Genomic DNA, 26,826 nt, shown 5'->3' on the forward strand with positions numbered 1-26,826 from the left:
TCTCCTTCCTTCACAAATTCTTTACAAAGAGTGTATCTGTGGAAAATACCCGCAAATTAAAGCAAGGTTTGATTAATGTGAATACTAAGGTGAACTGAGTTAAACTTGGTTTAAACACTAGTACCTGAGTGACCTGTGTGTTTCCTTAAGAAAACCATAACCACATTTTCATAGTGCTGTTCAAACATTAACCAATCAAATAGCACAAAGAGGTCAAAACTTTCAGACTTGGGTGTTTGAAGTCTGCCAGCTAAACACATACTCCCACCCTTAACCAGGCCCCCAAATCAAGATCCTTTGACCCGACACACTGCAATCAATGAGAGTTGCAACTGCTCAGCACCTCTGAACTTCAGGCCAATCTTTATTTAGGTGCTGATGTGGCTTTGGGTGCCTGACTTTAGGAACCCAAGTTGGAAAATTTTAGCCTGAGTTCCTATTTGTGAGAACACATTATTTATACTGTAGGTGCCTTCAGTGAGTAGCCTAGGAATCAGATTTCAGAGTAGCAGCTGTGTTAGTCTGTATTCACAAAAAGAAAAGGAGTACTTGTGGCACCTTAGAGACCAACAAATTTGTTTGAGCATAAGCTTTTGTGAGCTACAGCCGATGAAGTGAGCTGTAGCTCACGAAAGCTTATGCTCAAATAAATTTGTTAGTCTCTAAGGTGCCACAAGTAGCCTAGGAATGTGGCATTTATGTTAGAGAAACATCTATAGGAGAAACATGACTCTGTGTGAAAGTGTGTGTCTAATGGAGCCTGGGACCATGGTAAAGAATGTAAATAACGGTACTATTAATGTGACCTCAGGCCCCATAGGAAAAAAGATTGAAAACATGTGAGAGTGTTCATGGCATTGATTATAAGATTTAAATCAAGGGTCAAAATCTAAAATGATCACTCAGAATATATCCACAACACAAGTGAACCCAGAGTAGCCGTGTATTCAGAAAGAGGGAGTTAGAGCCCTAGCCTGCTGTCCAAGAGAGAGGCAGAGTCTATGCTAGAAAGTTTGACTGGCAAAATTTGCCTTGGGTTTGGTACAACCCGGCATGCGTCCATACTTAATTGTGTGTCCTAGTGCAACAAACATTCCTCCAACAACAATCCCACAATGCACCTGTCCCTTCAGCTGTGACCTGTCTGGTCAAAGTTTTGAACTCAGCTGCCAGTGTCTGAAAACCAAGGTCCTATTTGAAATCATAGAATCATAGAATATCAGGGTTGGAAGGGACCTCAGGAGGTCATCTAGTCCAACCCCCTGCTCAAAGCAGGACCAATCCCCAATCAAATCATCCCAGCCAAGGCTTTGTCAAGCCTGACCTTAAAAACTTCCAAGGAAGGAGATTCTACCACCTCCCTAGGTAACGCATTCCAGTGTTTCACCACCCTCCTAGTGAAAAAGTTTTTCCTAATATCCAACCTAAACCTCCCCCACTGCAACTTGAGACCATTACTCCTTGTCCTGTCCTCTTCTACCACTGAGAATAGTCTAGAACCATCCTCTCTGGAACCACCTCTCAGGTAGTTGAAAGCAGCTATCAAATCCCCCCTCATTCTTCTCTTCTGCAGACTAAACAATCCCAGTTCCCTCAGCCTCTCCTCATAAGTCATGTGTTCCAGACCCCTAATCATTTTTGTTGCCCTTCGCTGGACTCTCTCCAATTTATCCACATCCTTCTTGTAGTGTGGGGCCCAAAACTGGACACAGTACTCCAGATGAGGCCTCACCAATGTCGAATAGAGGGGAACGATCACGTCCCTCGATCTGCTCGCTATGCCCCTACTTATACATCCCAAAATGCCATTGGCCTTCTTGGCAACAAGGGCACACTGCTGACTCATATCCAGCTTCTCGTCCACTGTAACCCCTAGGTCCTTTTCCGCAGAACTGCTGCCTAGCCATTCGGTCCCTAGTCTGTAGCTGTGCACTGGGTTCTTCCGTCCTAAGTGCAGGACCCTGCACTTATCCTTATTGAACCTCATCAGGTTTCTTTTGGCCCAATCCTCCAATTTGTCTAGGTCCCTCTGTATCCTATCTCTGCCCTCCAGCGTATCTACCACTCCTCCCAGTTTAGTATCATCCGCAAATTTGCTGAGAGTGCAATCCACACCATCCTCCAGATCATTTATGAAGATATTGAACAAAACCGGCCCCAGGACCGACCCCTGGGGCACTCCACTTGACACCAGCTGCCAACTAGACATGGAGCCATTGATCACTACCCGTTGAGTCTGACAATCTAGCCAACTTTCTACCCACCTTATAGTACATTCATCCAGCCCATACTTCTTTAACTTGCTGACAAGAATACTGTGGGAGACCGTGTCAAAAGCTTTGCTAAAGTCAAGAAACAATACATCCACTGCTTTCCCTTCATCCACAGAATCAGTAATCTCATCATAGAAGGCTATTAGATTAGTCAGGCATGACCTTCCCTTGGTGAATCCATGCTGACTGTTCCTGATCACTTTCCTCTCGTGTAAGTGCTTCAGGATTGATTCCTTGAGGACCTGCTCCATGATTTTTCCGGGGACTGAGGTGAGGCTGACTGGCCTGTAGTTCCCAGGATCCTCCTCCTTCCCTTTTTTAAAGATTGGCACTACATTAGCCTTTTTCCAGTCATCTGGGACTTCCCCCGTTCGCCACGAGTTTTCAAAGATAATGGCCAATGGCTCTGCAATCACATCCGCCAATTCCTTTAGCACTCTCGGATGTAACTCGTCCGGCCCCATGGACTTGTGCACGTCCAGCTTTTCTAAATAGTCCCTAACCACCTCTTTCTCCACAGAGGGCTGGCCATCTACTCCCCATGTTGCGATGCCCAGCGCAGCAGTCTGGGAGCTGTCCTTGTTAGTGAAGACAGAGGCAAAAAAAGCATTGAGCACATTAGCTTTTTCCACATCCTCTGTCACTAGGTTGCCTCCCTCATTCAGTAAGGGGCCCACACTTTCCTTGGCTTTCTTCTTGTTGCCAACATACCTGAAGAAACCCTTCTTGTTACTCTTGACATCTCTTGCTAGCTGCAGCTCCAGGTGCGATTTGGCCCTCCTGATTTCATTCCTACATGCCCGAGCAATATTTTTATACTCTTCCCTGGTCATATGTCCAACCTTCCGCTTCTTTTTTATGTTTAAGATCCGCTAGGATTTCATCATTAAGCCAAGCTGGTCGCCTGCCATATTTACTATTCTTTTGACTCATCGGGATGGTTTGTCCCTGTAACCTCAACAGGGATTCCTTGAAATACAGCCAGCTCTCCTGGACTCCTTTCCTAGCATGTTTGCAGCTACATGTGTTCCTGTTACCAGGTACCTTTCTCAAATGATGCAAGCATAGCTCCCTCTCATCTTTGTGTTGCTTTGTGGTCTTGGACAGTGGTTCTCCAGCAGGGGTCCTGGGCCCCCTGGGGGCCGTGAGCTGGTTTCAGGGGATCTGCCAATCAGGGCCAGCCGAAGCCCCACTGCATGAGGCTGAAGCCTGGGGCCCTGAATTCCACTAGCCAGGGTTGAGGCTGAAGCCTGAGGACTGTAGCTTTACAGGGGCTCCTGTGGTGTGTCCTGCTTGCTACCCCCTCATGCAGGCCCTGGCTTTTATATGTAGAAAACCAGTTGTGACACAGGTGGGCCTTGGAGCTTTTGAGGGAGCCTCAGAAAGAAAAAGGTTGAGAGCCCCTGATCCTGGAGAAAGGGTCTGGATTTTCTCAGCCTGGGGAGAGAGGAGAGCATGTCAGAGAGAAGGGCCGAGGCTGGGCAAAGGGCAAGGAAGAGAGGCAGGCTTACCAAGTCAATCCAAACTCAACCTGACTGCCTCTTGGTGACAACTGCACCATCCCAGGAGGATGGGGATTCTAATGGGTGCAACTTCTCATCACTCCCCTGGTTAAATAAACCAACGGAGGTGGCTTGGAAACTCAGCATGCCCTTCCTCCACCCCATTCCTTCCACCACTTCTCCATCAACCCTCCCGCCCTTCCTTCCTCCCTCCCACCCACACCATAGGCCCCGACTCCGTGGGTGCTCCGGGGCTGGAGCACCCACGGAAAAAAAAATAGGGGGTGCTCCGCACCCACTGGGATGGGTGTTGGCAGCCAGGGATCAACAGCAGCCAGCTGTTGGCAGCCAGGGATCAACTGTTTTGTGGGTGCCTCGGCAGCTGAGCTGTTTCCTAGGGGCAGCCTGTGCACAGCTGCGATCAGCTGTTTGGCGGGCAGGCTCAGATCAGCTGTTTCCCACCTCCCTGCTCCAGCAAGGGCTGAGTGAGTCTCATCAAAAAAAAAAAAAAAAAAAAAAGCCTTAGTGTTAGGCGTGGGCAGGAGTGCTGGGCTATCAGCAGCAGCACTGCCAGCCCCTGCTCACCCTCTGCTGCCCCATATCTCTTGGGCTGATGGCCATGTCCTCCACGTGTCTGGTTGCTCCCTGCCAGCCAGGCTCCACTCTGGCCACAGCAGGCACCAGGTGACCCAAGGGACCCCAGCTAGGCTAGGGCTGGGTGCGGTAGTGGATTAGGGGGAGGAAAAGCCTTGGATCCCAGTAGGAGCCTCCCTGAGGGGGAAGGGAGGGAGGAGAAGCCCTAGACACCGGCAGCAGCCATGCTGAGGGGGAGAAGCTCTGGCAGGAGACGTGCTTGCGGGGGAGAGAAGCCCCAGACCCCAGCAGGAGCCGTGCAGGGCGGGGGGGAGGAGAAGCCCTGGACCCTGGCAGAACATGTGGGGCTGAAGTCCCCAGCTCGGAGCCCCAGCCACCCTAGTGGCAGAAGTGCAGAGCTGAAGCCCTGACCCCACTCTGTGAGGAGCTGGCCTGAACCCCTCTCTCTCCTATCCCCCCCGCGGAGCTGGCTCTCATTCTCTGGCTGTGGAGAAATTCAGCCCAAATCTACCCACCTCGGTATCTCCATTTCCCCCATCATCACAGCCATGAATGGATTTAGCATAGGAGGCAGGATCAGCATTAGCCCCATTTGGCAGGTGGGATCTAAGAGGTGACTTTCCCAAGGCTAAGCAGGGAGTCTGTGGCAGAGCAGAGAATCAAAGCCAGAACACCTGAGCCTGAGGCCTGTGCATTAACTACTAGGCAACCTTCCCACCCAAGGAGCGGGAACCTCCTCTGCCACTTTGAGTGGGTGGGTGGGAGCAGGCACTAGAGAGAGCCACCAGGAGGTGGGGAGCAGAGAGAGATGGGAAAAGGGACATGAGTGGGAAGCAAGAAGGGGGAAACATCAGGAAGGGGAGCAAGGGCTTAGAGAAGAAACAAGGGAAAGGGGTAGGGAGAGCGAAAGGAAGGGAGAGGAGAAAGGGGAAGGGAGAGGGGAAAGACTTTCCATTGCTTGGCCCTCCCATCCACCTTCTTCCCACAGCCATCAGTGGCCTCAGCTCCCAAATAGGCCCTAAGCAGGTGTGAAGCCCAGAGTGAACATAATGTCTTTAAACAGGGATGTTAGTGAAGACAGCTTGTAGCTGAGTGTAATGTTTTTAATATAGTGTAATTCATGATAAGGTAATGATATATTTCATTACTATTTTAAAAATGATACATTGTTAAGATGCCAATGACAGACACATTCAGTGACAGAATATAAAAGAAGTCTATAAATATGCTGAAAATTGCCAGTTTTGGGGAGAGGCTGAGCCGCCCCAAACACACACACCTCGCTTTCAAGGTGTGTGGGGGGGCAGAAAGGCGTGAGCAGGGGGCAGGAGATGCTCAGGGGAGAAGACTTAAGGGGAGGGGGCAGAGCAGGGGCAGAAAGAGGTGGCGTGGGGCAGATTGGGAGCGGGGCCTTGGGGAAGGGATGGGGCACCCACAGGCAAAACCAAAAGTCAGCACCTATGTCTCACACTCCAGTGAGTGCACTCATCTTTTAAATGCATCCCAACAAAGTGGATGGGAACCTGGGAGGCAGTGACCATGAGATGGTCGAGTTTAGGATCCTGACACAGGGAAGAAAGGAGAGCAGCAGACTACAGATCCTGGACTTCAGAAAAGCAGACTTTGACTCCCCCAGGGAACTGATGGACAGGATCCCCTGGGAGAATAACATGAGGGGGAAAGGAGTCCAGGAGAGCTGGCTGTATTTTAAAGAATTCTTATTGAGGTTAAAGGGACAAACCACCCCGATGTGTAGAAATAGTAAATATGGCAGGTGACCAGCTTGGCTTAACAGTGAAATCCTTGCTGATCTTAAACACAAAAAAGAAGCTTACAAGAAGTGGAAGATTGGACAAATGACCAGGGAAAAGTATTAAAAATATTGCTCGGCCATGCAGGAGTGAAATCAGGAAGGCCAAATCACACCTGGACGTGCAGCTACCAAGAGATGTTAAGAGTAACAAGAAGGGTTTCTTCAGGTATGTTAGCAACAAGAAGAAAGTCAAGTGACAGAGGATGTGGAAAAAGCTAATGTACTCAGTGCTTTTTTTGCCTCTATCTTCACAAACAAGGTCAGCTCCCAGACTACTGCACTGGGCAGCACAGCATGGGGAGGAGGTGACCAGCCGTCTGTGGAGAAAGAAGTGGTTCGGGACTATTTAGAAAAGCTGAACGAGCACAAGTCCACGGGGCCGGATGCGCTGCAGCCGAGTGCTAAAGGAGTTGGCGGATGTGATTGCAGAGCCATTGGCCATTATCTTTGAAAACTCCTGGCGATCCGGGGAAGTCCCGGACGACTGGAAAAAGGCTAATGTAGTGCCCATCTTTAAAAAAGGGAAGAAGGAGGATCCTGGGAACTACAGGCCAGTCAGCCTCACCTCAGTCCCTGGAAAAATCATGGAGCAGGTCCTCAAGGAATCAATTCTGAAGCACTTAGAGGAGAGGAAAGTGATCAGGAACAGTCAGCATGGATTCACCAAGGGCAAGTCATGCCTGACTAATCTAATTGCCTTCTATGACGAGATAACTGGCTCTGTGGATGAGGGGAACGCAGTGGATGTGTTGTTCCTTGACTTTAGCAAAGCTTTTGACACGGTCTCCCACAGTATTCTTGTCAGCAAGTTAAAGAAGTATGGGCTGGATGGATGCACTACAAGGTGGGTAGAAAGTTGGCTAGCTTGTCAGGCTCAACGGGTAGTGATCAATAGCTCCATGTCTAGTTGGCAGCTGGTATCAAGTGGAGTGCCCCAAGGGTCGGTCCTCGGGCCGGTTTTGTTCAATATCTTCATAAATGATCTGGAGGATGGTGTGGATTGCACCCTCAGCAAGTTTGCAGATGACACTAAACTGGGAGGAGTGGTAGATATGCTGGAGGGTAGGGAGACGATACAGAGGGACCTAGACAAATTAGAGGATTGGGCCAAAAGAAATCTGGTGAGGTTCAACAAGGACAAGTGCAGAGTCCTGCACTTAGGACGGAAGAATCCCATGCACCGCTACAGACTAGGGACTGAATGGCTCAGCAGCAGTTCTGCAGAAAAGGACCTAAGGGTTACAATGGACGAGAAGCTGGATATGAGTCAACAGTGTGCCCTTGTTGCCAAGAAGGCCAATGGCATTTTGGGCTGTATAAGTAGGGGCATAGCGAGCAGATCGAGGGACGTAATCGTTCCCCTCTATTCGACGTTGGTGAGGCCTCATCTGGAGTACTGTGTCCAGTTTTGGGCCCCACACTACAAGAAGGATGTGGATAAATTGGAAAACGTCCAGCGCAGGGCAACAAAAATGATTAGGGGTCTGGAACGCATGACTTATGAGGAGAGGCTGAGGGAACTGGGATTGTTTAGTCTGCAGAAGAGAAGAATGAGGGGGGATTTGATAGCTGCTTTCAGCTATCTGAAAGGGGGTTCCAAAGAGGATGGATCTAGACCGTTCTCAGTGGTAGCAGATGACAGAACGAGGAGTAATGGTCTCAAGTTGCAGTGGGGGAGGTTTAGGTTGGATATTAGGAAGAACTTTTTCACTAGGAGGGTGGTGAAACACTGGAATACGTTACCTAGGGAGGTGGTAGAATCTCCTTCCTTGGAAGTTTTTAAGGTCAGGCTTGACAAAGCCTTGGCTGGGATGATTTGATTGGGGATTGGTCCTGCTTTGAGCAGGGGGTTGGACTAGATGACCTCCTGAGGTCTCTTCCACCCCTGATATTCTGGGATTCTATGATTCTAACCTGATTCTCAACATGGTAAACCTGGGCCCTGTTGTGCTGGCTGGGATGGGGGTGGGTGAGTGGTGTCCCATTCAGTGTGTATGTGTTTGTGTGTGCGTGTGCTCTGGAGCACTTCACGGGGCCAGCCGCTGCCTGACAAGGATTTGGAAAACTTTCCAGGGATGTCATTGTTGAGAAGGAGGGCGGGAGATAGGAAGGATGGACAGGTGCCAAGTGGGGGTTGAGTGGATGAGAGGCTGGGAGGGAGCCCAGCTGAGTGAGTGTTAGGCAGGCTAGGTGGGTAGCAGGAGGAGTGGGTGGATAAGAGCCTGAATGGCAGCTGATCAGTTCTGTGATGAGCCTGTTGGGGATACGGGGACTCAATGGTAGCTGGTTGGTGGGTACAGGGAAGGGCTGCAGCTTAGGAGAAGGTGGTGGTAGAAAGGAAACAAGAGAAGGTCACTGGGTTGGGGAGAAGTCAGAGGGCTCTGCGTTGGTGGGTAGAAAGGGGGGGTCTTCTGTGTGGGAAGGAGGAAGGGAGGGGTTCTGGTGTGTGGTCGGGCCTGTGACTTTGGGCCTGATCCAAAGTCTGGTGCAGGTTGGAGGCTCCATCACTAGGGAGAACAGGGTGAATTGGAAGGAGTTGCTGGCACTGTGAGTGGCAGGAGGCTCCTGCCCACCCCAGCTCACTCTCCCGGCACAGCAGCTGCAGTGAGTAGGGCCAGGATCTTAACAGATGGGTGTAGTGTCAGTAGCAGCTGCTCAGCACTTGTTAGCCAACATGCCACTCAATTAGCTGCCTAACTATGACTATTTCAGCCTAAAGCCAGGCTTCTATTTAAAAAAACCCACCGTGGCCAAGCTGTGCTGTGGGCTGAATTCATTTAGCCAACCTGGCTGGGATTGCAGCACCAGCCCTAAACTCTGAGAGTGCCCCAGACTCCAGGAGGCACGGTCACGTTCTGCATGGGACTCCCATCCCCTAACAGCTGATTGGGCAGGAGACTCTTCCTGTTATCTTAGGAATGGAAGGGACCTCTGGTGGTTGTCTAGTCCAGCCCCCTGCACAGTGGCAGGACCAAGTAAACCTAGACCAGCCCTGACAGGTGTTTGTCCGAACCCTGTTCTTAAAAACTTCCAAGGACGGGAATTCCACAAGCTCCCTTGGGAGCCCGTTCCGCATATTAACTACCCTTACAGTTAAAAGCTTTCCCTAATATGTAATTTAAATCTCCATCACTGCAGCTTAAACTATGTCTTGTCCTAACTTCAGCCGACATGAAGAACAACTGATCATTGTCATCTTTGTTTCAGTCCTTAACATGTTTGGTGACTGTTATCAGGTCCCCCCATCAATCTTCTTGTTGCATGACTAAACATGACCAGAGGGTTTTTTTAACTTTTCCTCATAGGTCAGGTTTTTTCTAAACTTTGTGTCATTTTTGGTACTCTCCCCTGGACTCTCCCTAATTTGGCCACATCTTTCCTACCCTGTGGCACTCAGAATTGGCCACAACACTGCAGCTGAGGCCGCACCAGTGCCAAGTGCAGGGAACAATTACCTTGCTAGTCTTTTTCACAACTGCATCATTTTGCACCACTATAACCTCCAGATTGTTTTCAGCAGTACTACAGTTAGTCCCCAGTTTGTATTTGTATTTTTTTCTTCCTAAGGGAAGTACTTTGCACTTGTCTTTATTGACTTGGCAGGTTGTTACAGCCCCATTCTCCAGTTTATCAAGGTCATTTTGACTGCAAGTCCTGGTCCCCAAAGTGCTTGCAACCCCTCCCAGCTTGTTTTCAGATGCAAATTTTATATGTCTACAAACCAGGCCATGCCATTAATGAAAATGTTGGCCAGTACCAGACCCCCGCTGCAAGACCAACTAGCCACACCCACCCAGTTGACAGCAAACCATTGATAGCCATTCTGAGTATGGTCTTTCAAGCAATTATGCATTCACCTTATAGTAATTTCATGGAGACCATAGGTCTCTAGTTTGCATGTAGGTGTGTCAGACGCTATAACACTTATACAGCTTTCCCTCAGTAACCCTGGCAAAGAAGGAAATGAGGTTGATTTGCATAATTTGTTCCTGACAATGCCATGTTGACTATGATGTGTGAGTGCACCCTATCGCCTGGCACCTAGCCCTGTCCCCCGCCCCTCCCCAGTGCAAGCCCTACGCCTGCTCCTTTGCACAGTGAATCATAGCCAGTGTCGGCTTTTACATGCTAAACAACTCACCCTTACTGGGGCTGGGTGGGTCATAGCCCAAGCCCCACTGTGTTACCTGGCAGCCAAGGACACCTGTTAGAGGATGACCACTGTACTTGCAAAAAAAAAATCCGTGCCTAGCTGCATGGTCCCCTACTTTTCTCCCCAGCCTGTTGCAAAGCAGCACCTTCCCCCTTGCCCCAGCCCTACCCAGGCATGGTGGGCAGGGCCCTGGTCAGAGACGGTAGTGGGGGGTTTGTATGTCACCTCCCGCTCCTCCACATAGCTGCAGGTCATGCCTAGTGGGAAATGTGTGACCACAAGGGAAAAAGCTGCAGCCACTTTTGCAGGAAGCGTCTGAGTCCTGCTGCCACAGGCCTGAGCCAAAAAAATGGAGCCTCCACACCAGGGACCTTGCTCCTTACATGCATGACAATATTTACAGCTAGCTACCGCTGCCAGAACATGCTGGCTCGTTAGCAATGTCTGAGCCAGAGCTCCATGCTCGCAGCCTCCCAGTATGCGCGTCAGCCCCCCCCTTCCTCCTCCCCCCCAGGGCCAGGCATGATCCAGCCTCCTTGAACCAGGCCAACCACTACTGGTGCCACCCAGACCCACACACAGGGGCCTGGACTGACTTATGCATTCAGGCGGGGGGGGTGGGGTTTGTGTGAAAGCTCTGACTGACAATGAGAGCAATTAATTAAAACAAAGGGAACAAAATACTAAGGGTAAAATGGATCATTGTTAAATGTAGCAGCTGGGCTAGGCAGGTGATATGCTGAGTGTACCACTGCCACCTACTGACAATGGAGGCAATAGGCACAACAACTCATTGACCACGGGCACGACCACAGTAGGTCCATGGTGCCACCTACTGTGGCTGGTGTTACCAGTACAGAACTGACATGAACATTTCTGGTTCCCTAATCTTCGGGTTCAAAACGTAGTTGGGATGGGCCACTTGTTCCCCCCCCTCCCCTGAACCTGCTCTGACGTCAGTGCAATAATCCGTAGGGCCTGCCCCCCGAGTCTGGCACGACCAGCATCATCATTGTGAGCCAGTGCAAGTGAAGGCTTGGGGAACAAATTGAAAAGCTGCTCTTTGACAAAGTGAGCAGGTCGGCGCGTGCAACCCAGTTAGCGCCCCTGCGTGCTCTGTGTATTAAAGATTGAGGGCTAACGCTACAATATACGAAGGCATCATAGCACCTAACGCCCACTCACAGAGGGGAATTCCTAGCCAGGAGTTAGGTGCCCAGCTGCTCTGTGCTGTGTATGGGGCATGTTCAGGGCATCTCACAAGGCAGCAAGCTGAGCTGGACATTACCCCCACCTAGGCAGCAGTGACGTGAAGAGGAATGGAGCAGGGCTTAGGCCCTGAGCCTCACACTTATTTAGGTGTCTGAAGGACAGGTCAGATAGAGGCTTGGTATGCTCAGCCATGAACCCTTGCCTGATGGTAGGGCTCTGAGCCAGAGCAGCCCTTTCTTATGACAAATGAGAATCCCAATGGCCAGGAGCCCCACAGTCAAAGCTCTGCCCTGCCTGATTTGGACCAGAGACTTTTGCATAGATGCCAATACCAGAGGGGACCATTGTCCTCGTTGAAACTGGCCTCCTACATGATACCAGCTGTAGCACTTCCCCAAAATAATTCCTAGAGCATAATCTTTTAGCAAAAGACCACGCCCCTTGGTAAAGTGTTCCAGCGGTTAATCCCTCTCACTGTTAAAAAGGTATGACTTATTTCCACGCTGCATTTGCCTCGCTTCAATTTCTCGGTGTTATAGGACACGCCCACCGCCAGGGGAATGGGCCATAGTATTTGATTTAGAGGCCAAGCTGTCTAATCACTTTAGTAATAAATAGAAGACAAGATTCCCTCCTCTGCAAAGATTACGGGATAAAGACATCATCACCACCCCATTCCCTAGCCTCTCCATTTATTTTATTGAAATGTGACCCACCTTCTAAGATCCTGGCACTGGCCCTGTGTGGTGCCTCTCATCATGACTTACATGGAGCCATACATGAGAAGCTGCAATATGCCCCTGGAGTTAGAACTCAGCACAGCCCAATTTTGCAAACAATGGGCCTGGACTCAACTTACTTGAGCATTGAACTTCAGCCAGACTATTTGCCATCATCTGGTTAAGTGTTTTTACTGGAGCCTGGGAGCACAGCAATGGGGGAGAGGAGGGGTCTGATCCTTCGTCTTGGTGAGGGTTAAGTTGCCATCTTGTCTCTGACAAAAGGGTGCATAGAAATGTGTCTCTAGAGCTAGGCACAGGATCTTCATTGCAACCTACAGGTTTTAGGTTGCTTTGTGCTGACAGGAAAAGAGAGAACAGCCCCCACTCCGGGTAATTGTGGTGTCTAGGCTGTTTAATACTCAGCACCACACATAAAACCAAGTGTTGTGTAGTGTTTGTAGGGACAGGTTCTGTATCCATTTGATGTGCTGCAAAGTCCAAACAGTGTTTCCCCCTGGTAGCCTGAGGCTGCAGAGTGCTGAACAATATCACAGTCGCGGGGAGTGGCTGGCAGTAGGCAGGCTCAGTAACATAGAGTAGACCCGTGGAGCTATTCCAAGGCAACTGCTCTCTTTCCTGCTCAGCTGGCAGTAACTGGCTCATCCTCCCATCACGCTGAAGAACAACAGAGCCAGGTTGGCCTGGGATTTGCTAAATGTGCCGACCACTCTTAGGAACCCAGCTCCCACTGACTTTCAAAGGGAGCTAGGCCTGTAATGCCATCATCTCCTTTGAAAAAAATCTCAACCTTCGAGTTAATTTTCTATACACTATGGGGCTGCTGGCCCAAGCTAGTTCTTGTTTTGTGAACATGAAGGACCAGGGAGTCATTTCGTGTATCATGGTGACTACCTTAAAAAATTATAAACAGTGCATCTATTTAGACAAATAAGTAGATAATGTTACTGATGGTTTAAGATAAAAACATTCTTTGTGAATACAGCTATTTCAGTACTGGCCTGCTATACCAACTTTGTCCCTTAGAGGAGCTAAGGGTTACCTACTTGTACTTTGCTTGCCTGCTTCCTTTCTTCCACAATTATGTTAATGGAGCCAAATCTGTACTCCCTGAAAGCTGGCACGGTTATACTGTTTTGATGAGTATTCTACATCAGTATGTATTTCCTGTAGAAAGCAAACCCTTCCCGTCACTCCCTGTTCACTTTCAGTTCTGTGGGTTCCAGTAACTGTTTAAATAAGTAGGTTCAAGTTTCCAGCACTCACTAGCTATTACCCTGTTCATTAAACTAACTGCTGATCTTGTGCCTACGCAGTCAGAGTGCAGCTGTGTTCATCGTATGTCCAGATGAAGACTAACTGGTTTCACACCCTGCCTAGGAGCTGCATTGCTTCTTGAGAGTGGACGATGCCGATATACAGAATAAAAAGATGCCAGTGCAGCTACTTAAGGAGTCCCAGCTGGAACGAAGGGGTTACCAAGATGACATACTAAAAATACAGCAGCATTTTAAACCTGAAGACTTTCTCAGGAATTATCTATAAAGGGAAAAGGGTCAGAGTCTATTTGAATTATATGCTAATTAACACTGAAGTATAGACTGTACCCCAATTTATGGTGAACTTTATTTACTGTTGTTATACCAATAAATTAAAAACCAGCAGGATCTTATTAAAGGGAAAAAGGCAAAATACCACATTTATTGTGAATACAGAAAGAATCATAGTAAGCAGTTAGTTATAGCTATAACATTCCATTCAATCTCATATTTATTCACACATTCTCACACACACACACACACACACACACAGAGGTTCTGCAAGGTTGTCATCATAGTTACCAGTTAGTTATAGCTATAACATTCCATTCAATCTCATATTTATTCACACATTCACACACACACACAGGTTCTGCAAGGTTGTCATCATAGTTACCAGCCTTAGAGTTGCTCATGCCAAGCCACTGGCCAGGTGGCCTGGACATGAGGAGGGAGCAGGGCCTTGTCAGATGCTCATCTGATGCTCCTGGAAGTTGGTTTGCAGAATCAGACCCCAAAGTTCTCACTTTTTAAGAGTCTATTTTTATAGGAATTTCTTCCTATGCCAGTCTATGGGAATTGCTTCATCATGCTGTTGCTGAATCAATCAGCAGATAGCACATTCCTGACGGCTCCAAGAAGTTATCTTGTTCTTTGGTTCTCCCATTCTTGAGGCTGTTGGGTGGATTCCAGTCTGCCCTCCGGGGGTCCTCTGGTTATTTCCACTTGACGCCTTCTTCAGCCGATGGACACTGGATTCTTAGGCTGGCACCTCCCTGATCATTCAGTTGTTATCCACACCAAGCATCCGTCCACATACATCCTCTATCTCTATTTTAATCACAATTGTTAATACAACAAAAGGGCGGGGAGTCTCTGGGTGCTGTTTCTGTTGTTAGAGTATTGCTTTGAGTCTCTGTGAATTGCTTTGAGAACAGATTCTGTCTTAGAATGTACTAACACAATTAGCAGCTTGCAAGTTTCACACATAGAGGGAGAGAAACAGTACCAAAACCCAAGAGACCTCTTAATTAGTAATACCCTGGAATTTAAACTATGGGGAATCAAACTCATTTGTGATTTTAATACAGAACTTCTTTAATATGATCCAACACTGTTCCATTTTATTTTACTTGGTGGTATAAGACATTTGGGAGATAGAAATAATACAAACTGTGGGGGAAGAGTGGTTTTCATGATTGGACTACATGTAAGTCAAGTGTTAAAGATGAGTCAAATTCAGCTCTCGGTAAAAAGTTACACAACCCCACTGAAGTCAGAAAATACCCTGCTAGAGAGAAAACTGCCACTTTCTCCCACCCCATACTTGTCCTCAGTTGCCACTCTTGAAAATGAAAGCCACTGACAGCACCTTTTGTCTGAGGATCACAAAATGCTTTGCAAACAATGATTTTAATCTCAACATAGAAGGTAAGGGACATCCCCTTTTACAGATGAAGGAACCGAGATGTAGAAAGTTTAAGTGATTTACAGAAAGTCACACATCAAGTTGATGGCATAGCTAGGAGCACCCAGACTCCCTTTGTCCCAGTCACGTATGTTAGCTACCATCTCTCTTCATATAGACTTTTTAGATTACATTCCCCATGTTAACTAAGTCTTAAGATACATTTATTTTGCCTCTAATATGATCCATTGCTTTTTGTTCTGCCCCTAGTTTCCATTCTCATGATATATAAAGCAAAATGTCTACCTGCCATGGCAATAGACACTACCATAGTAAATACATTATTTAAGGTTTTATCTTAACGTAAGAGGGTTCCCCCCCTAAAAAGCAGAAAAAGATGTCTAAGAAAGGCAAGCCCTGGTATACTGAGATTTGATCAGTCTTGAGAAATCAACAGAATTGCAGCCACAAAGAATTATCTATTTAGTCCCAAATTCTTAGTGGGCAGGTAATTTAAGGAAGGGAAGCCTGTGGTCTTCCATGCATAGATATAAATTTTACAGTTGCAAGTGCTGTAACTGTGATTGCACAGCAAATGGCTATTTAGTCTGCTTTGTGTGTCTCCATCACTTCATTTGCAGGGAGAGTACAGTAAATGCAGAACAAGTGGGTAAAAGTTTTAGCACATGAACACTGGGTCTAACTTTTTAAGAGCAGAATTTTATGAATAAGTTATTTCCTCGTTATTAGTGTGTTCAATGTATTCTCCTCTGTATAAAGAGCTACACTCCTCAGCTCTTTATACTCACTCCCATTCCAGGTATTTTACGTACGTCCTCAATGCTGTTAGAAGTACTATTTCAGCTTTTCATTTTTTTTCTTGCTCCGCTTTATTGCACTCATAGAATCATAGACTTTAAGGTCAGAAGGGACCATTATGATCGTCTAGTCTGACCTCCTGCACAACGCAGGCCACAGAATCTCACCCACCCACTCCTGTAAAACCCCTGACCCATGTCTGAGCTACTGAAGTCCTCAAATCATGGTTTAAAGACTTCAAGGTGCGGAGAATCCTCCAGCAAGTGACCCATGCCCCACGCTGCAGAGGAAGGCGAAACCCCCCCAGGGCCTCTGCCAATCTGCCCTGGAGGAAAAGTCCTTCCCGACCCCAAATATAGCGATCAGCTAAACCCTGAGCATGTGGGCAAGACTCACCAGACACACACCCAGGAAAAAATTTTCTGTAGTAACTCAGATCCCACCACATCTAGTGTCCCATCACAGTCCATTGGGCATATTTACCGCTAATAGTCAAAGATCAATTAATTGCCAAAATTAGGCTATGCCATCATACCACCCCCTCCATAAACTCTATTCCCCTTCAGTCCCCTCTTCCCCACATCCCAGACCAACGTTCCCTTTAATTTTTGACAGGCCGTGTGCGCAAAAAAATTTCTTCTGTGCCAAATTTTGTGCGCGTGGTGTTTTGCTGTGCGCGTGGGGTTTAGGATCTGTGTGCGCGCGCACAGCTTAGAGGGAACAGCGCCCCAGACCCTTCCTCAAAGGCCTGAGCAAACAACTGAGCTCTGAAAGACAACAGATTCATACAGCACTTAGAAAACCACAACGTGCTAAATCAGGGGTAGGCCACCTGTGGCACGCGAGCTGATTTTCAGTGGCACTCACACTGCCCAGGTCCTGGCCACCGGTGGGGGGGTGGGAGGGGAGGCGCCTCTGCGTTTTCATTTAATTTTAAATGAAGCTTCTTAAACATTTTAAAAACCTTATTTACTTTACATACAACAACAGTTTAGTTATATATTATAGACTTATAGAAAGAGATCGTCTAAAAATGTTAAAATGTATGATGGGCACGCAAAACCTTAAATTAGAGTGAATAAATGAAGACTCGGCACACCACTTCTGAAAGGTTGCCGACCCCTGTGCTAAATGTTCTCCACATTCCCTTTTATCAGTGTAGAGTGTCTATATAATTCATATATAGACACTGTATATATTTGATCAGTTCCCTCACCTCTTGTCTCTGTATGCCACTGTGTTCTAGACTGTGCTTGCCTAGGGGGGTATAGAAAAAAAAGGGCCACAATCCTGCCTGAATTAAAGTAGCACCTAGAGGCTACACATTTCAATAATTCACCATAACAGCGACAATTCCCTGCCCAATTAAAAAGTAACCGTGGGAACCTATTGGGAGAGCATTTATTGTGAGCGGCACCAGGCATTTATGATGCAACACAAGGAGGCAGAACCTCCCTATTCCCCAAACCACAGTGATTTCACCCCATTTTCTCAGGAACAATTTAGCAGCAGCCCAAGCAGCTCAGACTCCACCAGCCTGGGCCAGGTTGATGTGGAGGATATGAAATATTACCAGACATTAAAGTCAGAGGGCACTCGTCAGGACGAATTAGAGCTCGTTTCCTGGGGCCGACGCACAGGGCAGGGGAAGGATCTTGGGGTTTTTAAATCGGGTTATTTGCTTAATCACTAAACTTGTAAAAAAACAGTTTTGGCAGCAAGTGTCCCAGTCACTGCCCTGAACGAGCCAGGTCCCTGTGGCCACCCCACACACCTGGGGGGGCCCTGTATAACCGGACAGCGCCCTAAGGGCCCCCTCTCCGCCTCTCTCCACAGCCCCCCACCAGACCATTTGTCCTTGGCCACCTCCCCCAGCCCCCCCGCCCCTTCCCCCAACCGATCCCCCTTCCCCTGACCGACCCCCCTCCCCAGACCCTTCCCCCTCTCCCGATCCCCCGCCCCTTCCCCCCTCCCCAGACCCCCCCCGCCCCTTCCCCCTCCCACCCCCCCCCGACGTACCACGCCGAGCCCCGGCTCCTCAGGCTGCTCTGGGACCCTGCAGGGCTCAGAGTCGGCCACAGCCCGCCCGGCCCCGGTGCTGCTACGCAACCCACTGCCCCGCCGGAAAAACTCTCAATAGGCCACACTCTGTCCTAAATGACAGCCATTTGCACCCCCACCACATTGTTGGTCATACACGAAGTCAAGTGTCAGAACACAATTTGGCTGAGGATGCATCGCATGTAGATCAGAACAAGTTAGATTTTACATGGACTATTATAATTCCTCCATGGGAGAAGCCCAACATGCTGGAAAACAAGCATATCTGTCTGTATTACTCAATTAGGGTTGTAGCCTTCCAGTAAAGGCCTGATTTTGACATCCTTACTCCCACTAAACTTAGTCACAAACGACGCTGCCTGGAACTCTATCCTCAAACTTTCAACAAGTTCTCTGCTAACTATCAGCCAATGGCATATTCTTTCCTGACAATACCTAGTTTATTATCTGACTTGCCCCCACAGTGTCACATCTAGTCAAGCAAACCCACAAATACAACACAGGTTTTCTGACTCCCAGCCTATGACTCTTTTCACTAGGCTACACTGTCTCACAGACCAGTTGCCATTGTCACATAGTACCAGAGTGGTAAAAGGCATGACATAAGCAACTAGAAAAGAGTTCAGTGCCCACCAGTATAGCCGGTGCTCCAATATATACTCACATGCTTTTGCTCAATCTCATGTTAAAAACACATCTCCACCTCTGGAAAGTTTTTTTGATTTTAGCCTATGGGTACAGTGGCCAAGATGCAATAGTTGCATAACAACTGTAGAAAGCCAAAAAAAAGTTCAAACTTCTTCGTCTTCAATGTCAATACATATAGTTAATCTTAGGACAACACTGACAAATGCAAACATAGAGTAATGGCAGGTTTGGGATTTTTTTTTTTTTTTTTACTTTATAAAATATAGTTATAGAAAAGCAACGTTCAGGTACAATACAGTAAAGAGGAGACAGACATTCAAAGTTACAATAAAAATTGTTGACAGCACAATTCACAACACTTACATAACAATAAACATGCAGTAGCTTGCAAAGGGATTAATACTGGAATGTGATTTCAGCATGTTGCTATACAGAGGAGGCTTAAGCAGCACTTATGAGTTTAAATTCTGGTTAAATGAATTACTGAGAGCTGGCATACAAAATCAATATTAGTTTTGCAAGCCATAATTACTCTGAATATATAAACAGTATTAAACTCCATTTGGTATTTACATTCACTGTCAAATGTTACAGAGGTCTTGAAATTGTGTTGGACATTTTCATTAACAAGAAAGCGTCTGTGGCCTATGCCTGAGGTTGTCTAGATGCCCATATAATCACCCACCAGTATTTAATATTTAGTAGTCTTGCCTTTGGAACCCAATAAGAAAATATTACAGCCAGTTTGTTACTTAGTAACTCATTGCCATATCAATATTTTAGGCTAAATTTTTACTGCACTGAGTATAGAGAAGCATAAGTATTGTGCATGTGCTTTCACACCTAGATTTGAAATGCACTCCTTTCCTGTCTACCTGTCAGAGGGCAGGCAACATGCTAAAAGGAATAACCTTTAAAAAATCATTTGATTTGGAACAATGAAGAGCACTAGAGTGGGCAAAAAAATACTTTGCATCCTCAGGTTCACAGTTTCCCCTTTTATTGCATTTTTTCACACATTCAGGAAAATATTTCATAATTAGGAAAATGTGACTGCAAAGTTTTAAGGGGTAGGTGTAGCACCTGCTACTACTTAACTTAAAACAAAAAACAAAACCCCCCCACTAAATTGCACTTTGATAGTGTCCCCTTAAGGAATAAGTTTGACACGGAAAAGACAAAAAAGAGGTGTGATCTGAAACGAAATAGCAAAGGCTGCTCATTTACTGCTTTAAAAGCCAGTAAGTTTGTAATTGTCAACAAAGAAATGTAACCATTACAGGTAATGTACTGCCTGGAAGACATCTAAGTCCATAAAACAAGATGGAAGTCAAACCGTTCTACTCATTATCGTTATCACAGCTCTAGTGTTATCTACTTATATTAAATCCATTGCAGAAGAAATGTGTTTCTAAAGTATTGACACTTTTATTGCATTCCTTATTTGCAAAGATCTCTTTAAAGCAAATGTGAAATTGCTAAGGGCTCCATGCTGAGGAGCTCTCTGCTGTGTTGGCAACCACGGACGCTAAGGTCAACAGGAGATGAGGCTCAGCACCCTTTGGGATTGGGCCCTCACAAAGTATCAGCTTCTCAAGAACAGACATGTTGAAATTACTTTTCGATTAGATTCAATACAATGAAAATGGAGAATCCTTGCTTTCCCTTAAAGAATGGTTTAGTGTGCAAAATAATGATAAATGAGGAAGCAAATATTGAGAATAGGCTGGTAGAACAATAGCTTCACCTTTTCTACTTACTTTATTTTTTTGAGCGCATAGCCAAGATTTATGAATCAAGAGTCTCATGAGTCCCTGGCTTCAAAAACTCTTCTCGCCCCTCCCCCACACTCCACAAAGTGCAGTTTTCTGTTTCATGAACCAAGTTTATGAGAAAATGTTAAGTTTCTGCTTGGCCCTTAATTGAAATGGGATGATGCCTAAAATAGAGACTTCAGCAATGCATTTTGTTATATTTAAAATGAATTGCAAGCCTATTATAGCCCAGGGATCGGCAACCTTTGGTACGCGGCCCGTCAGGGAAATCTGCTGGCAGGCTGGGACGGTTTGTTTACCTGCAGTGCCCGCAGGTTCGGCTGATCACGGCTCCCACTGGCTGTGGTTCGCCGCTCCAGGCCGATGGGGGCTGCAGGAAGCGGCACGGGTGCGGGCCAAAGGCTGCCGATCCCTGTGACAGCCAAAGAAAACTGAAATAGCAGCATTTTTAGTGTCAAATTTACTTTTGGTGCAGTAGTAAAGTTAGACGTAAATGGTTAAGACAAGGCTGTCAAAATGTTTGCCCGTTAGGAGGGAGCACATTTTAGCAAAGAGATTGGGAGGAATGGGGTTCACATGACAGACAGTCCCAATGGTAGCAACTGATTATATGGAAAAATAATATCAGGAAATTTACTTTAGCCTTTTTTAATGCAATTAAATAACTAGAAACAAGGAAGAACATCCCATGTTCAGTCAGGTCTCCATGGACCATAAACAGCTTGGGAAACTATTTTCAGCTGAGTCAACAGGGTTCAAGCACTGCAATGATGTGAATGATATAAGAACACAGACAACGATTAGGGCTCTGTACCCCCAAAGAGCTGCATGACAGCTATTACTGAAGTCAACAAGAGGGCTTGCAGCAGCAGGCACATCATATTCACACACCAAAAGGCTGATTTAGGTTTCAATCCTCAGCTGCGCTGCTGGTGCAGAAGGATTCTAAACCCAGCCATAGGAGACTCACTTCCACGCCAACTGCAGTGGGGTCCCCTGGTGCTGAATAACTCATATAATCACCCCTGTGCCAACCCTCTCCCAAATGCCAAAATAAGGAATCCCCAGCCACACACTCCAATATCCCAGCCACCCCTGACAATCAACTTTAGTGTGATCCTCAGGCTGCTGTAACTTAAGCCAGGCACCTAGCATGGTGCACAGCCAGCCCAATTCTGAGGAACACAAAGGTGGCTTAAAATCACTTCTGCTCTGCTGCCCCCAGGCTATGCCTTGCAATCCTTGGCTACTGCCAAGGATTGGGGCTTTGTCTCGGTTGACTATTTAGACATAAAGGATCTCCAACAGATCCCAGCTGCAGCTGGACAGAATATTACCAAGCCATGGTTAATTATGGTATGGTATTAAAAAAACATTTATAGTTGTAGGAATAAAGAGACAAGCAACTAGCTAATTTGCATCACGCAGACATTCGAAGCGTGCTGGTGCACAAAAGATGCTTATTCTTAACTCTCCATGTTCCCTGCTGTTGAACAAATAACATACTTTACAAGATTTCTACTTTCCCATCTGAGGCATGCCAGTCTAGGCAATTAATCAAAATGGGCACACAGCAATGTCAGTGTTAAGTGTAGTTTTATTTTAATAATGCCTTTATTTTTTCTTGAAGTGCACCATAATAAAAAAAAAAGTCTGCCTTTGTGTGTATAGTAATAGTCAGAAGACTAGGTAGACTGTTAATGCACATCCACATTTAAAAAACTGCTTGCAAGATACAGTGTCCAATATAAAATTAAGTGTAAGAGTATTTTCCAGACTTAAAAGTACAAAACTAAAGTTAACTATTTCAGGTCAAAAGCTGAACACTGCACAGTGTATAATTTTGGCACAGACAAAAATGTCATGAACAGGCTGTAACTGCTCATTGCTTTTACCTGTTGTGAATTTTATGAGTTCATCTACATAGATGTGGATTTACTACCTTTTCCTTTTATTTCTATCTTCTGCATCAGTCTAAATACTGAAATTTAAATAGTAATGAGAAACACAGAGCTTTGTTCCTGGAGGCGGGGGTGTGTGTGTGTCTTTCACACAATAGCAAGACAACTACTATTAATCCGTAGTAATGCTGAATATAAGATACCACTAGTACTAGCTCAGAACTATCATTGCTGGGTGCTGCTCTTAAAAATGGGATTCTCTTTTCTTCTGAGATTACATTTAATTATGGCAGGAGGTGATCTGGGATTTAAAACAATGAGTCTGAAATGGCTTCCATTTACATAAATCAGAGCATGATTGCAATGTTAAGAGTAAATGGTCATCCACTCTCATCCTTCAAAAATACTTTATGTGCTATGAAATAAAGAGCCTGTATCACTGGCTTGAGGAAAGAGCTCCTAAAACTGTATCTGAAGACACTCAGGTCTCTAAACGCTACTAAAAAGAAAAGGAGGATTTGTGGCATCTTAGAGACTAACAAATTTATTTGAGCATAAGCTTAAAGCTTGTTAGTCTCTAAGGTGCCACAAGTCCTCCTTTTCTTTTGCGAATACAGACTAACACGGCTGCTGCTCTGAAACCTAAACACTAGTGTTTGTGAAAGTCAGAAACCAGCAACCTAATTGGTTAAGTCTCAGTAGAAGTTAATGGGACAAGAGCACAAAGGCTGCAGCATTAAGAATGTGGATGCTGAGGCTCTTAACACACATACTTTCAGGGTTTGTCTGATCCATCTTTTTGGCCAACATGTACTTTACCTAGGGAAACCCTCAAAACAGAATATACAGCTTCAATTGCAAGCTTCACAGGACCCTCTGAAATGGGCAATTCTTCTACACATACCAGATGAAGAAGAAATTAGTTCCTAAATTCTAATTTATGTGCGACAAAGATGTATTCTAGTAAAGGGGTACAGTTTGGCCTTTGGAGTACTATGATTCATATTGCAGATTTACATCATCTGGGGAGCTCTAAAGGCTTGTTGGATGCTGTTGGGTCCTTGTCCCCAGAAAAAAAATTCAAGATGGGCAGACCACCCAACTGAAATGCTATGGAGGAGTTTCTGAAAAACAAAACCAGAGTGTGCTGCAACAGCAATACTGCAACCCTTACATTTCTGGGTACCAAAGATAGGATACATTATTACTGAGAGAAACATGTCAGTAGGATAAGGAATTTTGCAGCACTAAATGAATAAAACAAAAGGTTTTCCAGATATCCTAGTACAGATGATCTTAAAGTTTCCACAGTGTGGAATGCATCTTAAAGAGAGTCTCATGGACCATGTCAACAATCTCATTAACATTACCGTGTAACTTCCCTGTGGCAATGATAGCAACTACTTACATGGAGAGTTAGGTAAATTTAAACTTGCCCTTCAACGTGAGTTAGCAGATGGAGATGAGCAAAGTTAAAACTATAGCTCTCCACATCCCACCAGCAAGTACGCTGCAGACCAGTGATATATGGGCCACAGTTGGGAACCACTGCATTTGAGGATCTACAGGAAGATGAATTTTTATGTACAGAGATCTTGTGAAAAAATAATTATTTTGTTAAATATGAAATGAGGTTTTATTTTTCCAAACACAGCCTGTAGTGTTTCTGAATTACCTGAGAATCAAAGATTTAGAGACGAGCATGACTTATTAATACCAGACTGAAAAACTAAATGGACTATGTTCAGATATAATTACAAGAAGATAACGTTGTAAAGCTGATCAGATGGTATCTGGGAAAACTTTAAAAAAAAATCTTTATCAGAGTAACAAGATCTATAAGAAAGGATATCAAGGATTGTTGTCTTCAGGAACTGTATCCTCTCTAGGATGAGAGAATTGGAAAGGAGAAGAATAGAAAAGAGGTAGGTGTCAAGAATTGTAGCAGCAGGATCTAGATATTTTGCTTACAGGCTCATAATGAGAAATGGAAGGATGTTTTTACCTGTCAACTTCCAAGTTCAGGGTTCTAGATTTTTCTCGAAGTATCAGCAATATCAGTGCCTTACTACAGCAAGGTATGGTTTTCCTTATGCCACTTTTGGTTTCAGTGAGCTCATTACACTGTAGCAAGGACAGCGTAGAATCCCAGTATTGGCAGCACAGCAAAAAGGAAGTAGTACTTTTTTTCTAAACCATTTGTAAAAGCTAAACCTACACATGCTAATTCATTTTAGAATATTACATTTTATTACTTCTTGCCTTTCCCTGCCCAAACCTTGTATGGTAAATGGGCAAATTCTAAAACAAAGATATATGGTATGGTTAGTCAGTGATTTGAGATAAACAGATATCCATTTTTAAATAAACACTTCAATTCGCCTACAGGGGAGTTTTTCTTACCTACATTTTCCTTCAAAGTTTTTAATGCTAAATATGAAATTTTAATTGCCAGGCATTTGGCTCAGATTATAAGGTCGGTAGTTTTTATGTCTAGTTTCTATATACGGGTGAGTGTATATAAATGTGTGTGTGTGTGTGTGTGTGTGTGTGTGTGTGTAGACAGAGAGAGAAAGAGAGAGAGAGAGGGGCAGAATACTGATGACTACACTAGCATTCATAGGGAGTTAAACAGTGATGGCATTTTGATTGCAATCTGTGACAAGTACTTCAGTCCTTTGTTTTACAGTTCTTTATATGAGGCCTAAAATACTTTGAGACATTAGTCTGATGCTATTGCATTACAAATATTGGCCAAATTCATCCCTTCTATATCTCCGCTGAAGTCAACAGAGTTAGTCAGGGATGAAGGTGGGCTGAAATTGTTTGGTCACTGGATAACTTTTTAAAAATATAGAATACTGTACTTTCATTTTTTCCCTTTGGAGGAACAAACTCTGGTCTAAATCAAGCTTATCCAAAATAGGCATCTTAATATCACGCACAGCCAGAAGGCTCCTCGTATTTTTCTCTTAGATGCCCCTTGGCCTATGTAACAAAATAAAACTTGCTACTTTCAATCCATCGAGTTTAAATGTGACATTACAAAGACAAACAAAACTGCAAGGCAGCACAAAGGCCTGTTCAATTATTCAGACAAATAAGAGAATCTATGTAGTGCTTATAGGAGGACCTCCAGTAATTCTGGACTGGAAATATCCCAATGAAATATAGTACTCATGTACCCTCCATCAAATTCTCTTCACTAAATGAATCTGAATATTTTTATCTGAAATCAGATAAAAATACTTAGCTTAACTCATCAGAAACACAGGGGAAAAAGAAATGGATCAGGCACTAGTGAAGGCCTAACAGAGCCAGTCTCTCTCCTTTCACTGGGGCATATAGCCCCCTTGCCTTACAGTTTGTGGCATGTAACTTTTTGGTATCTCATCAACTGTTGCTGTGTTTATCCCCATCGTTTCCAGTCTCAGAATCTGTCCCTCAGTACTTGGGCTTAACACATCTGCCAAAGCAGATTCAGGTTTATTTTTCTCTTGCCCAGAGCCACACCGCTGTGAACTGTGATCTGATATCTGTAGTTGTGTAAGTCCAACAAGATCCTCCTCGTTTATTGGAGGAGTAACTTGCTTTGCTCTTTCAAAATGTGACCCATCTGTATTGGTTTCATCCTGACCACTATTTTGTTTGAAATACTGCTGCCTTGGAGTTGCACTTTCACCTCCTCCTGGGTTATCTTCTGGCTTCTCTTCTGAATCTAGCAGCGGCTGGGTGGATTCAGACCTTGAAAAGACTTGAACAGAAGGAATTTGGTCTCTGTAGCCATTGAGTACTACAGTTGAATACTGTACAGTGCTTGAAGTGTTTTGAGCAGATTCACTCTCATCACTGTCAGAAACACTTTGCCTAGGAGAAGACATGCATGAGGATCCTCCAATACCACTGCTATGCCCCTCTGAAGTATTTTTTTCCTTTTTAAGCAAGTTGAAGGGTTTTAGATCTTGCTCTGAAAAAGACTTCTTGTCATCTGCTTCTATTTCAACCACGCTTACATCAGTAAAGCTGCCTTCTGGATACATCTGATCTTTGGAACTAAAATTATGCTGAAAGAAAAGAAAAAAAAGAAGTTAGGTGTTGCCTATGAGGGAAACAGAGTCACGGTGTCTCACTTTCTATTCTTTATGCACTTTGAGACTCCCACAGGCTCTGCTCACTGCAGAATTTGGCAGTTCCTCTTGAGTATTTGCCATAAGATGGAAAATGTGGTTTACATTTCCAAGTATCAAAGTCTTAAGTACACAGACTCCCTGGAGCCAGAGTTTCATGAAGGGTATACCCAAACCCTTACTTTTCTGTGATACTGAGAATAAACTGAGCACCATGCATTACATCCTGCAGAATTATTTCAGATTAAGGCCTTACAACAGA

At 45.4% G+C, this 26,826-nt stretch overlaps 1 protein-coding gene across 1 annotated transcript in view; it reads right to left on the minus strand.

Moving 5' to 3' along the window:
- Window positions 1-18,414: 18,414 nt before the first annotated feature.
- The window catches only part of IL6ST (interleukin 6 cytokine family signal transducer), a 65,292-nt gene continuing 56,880 nt past the window's right edge, over window positions 18,415-26,826 (minus strand). The window contains exon 16 of the mRNA XM_074952559.1: window positions 18,415-26,501. Coding sequence (XP_074808660.1) covers window positions 25,770-26,501 — 732 coding nt within the window. The 3' untranslated portion in view covers window positions 18,415-25,769. The remainder of the gene's footprint in view (window positions 26,502-26,826) is intronic.

The sequence above is a fragment of the Natator depressus genome, chromosome 5 (genome assembly GCF_965152275.1).
Source record: "Natator depressus isolate rNatDep1 chromosome 5, rNatDep2.hap1, whole genome shotgun sequence".
Classification (NCBI taxonomy): domain Eukaryota; kingdom Metazoa; phylum Chordata; order Testudines; family Cheloniidae; genus Natator; species Natator depressus.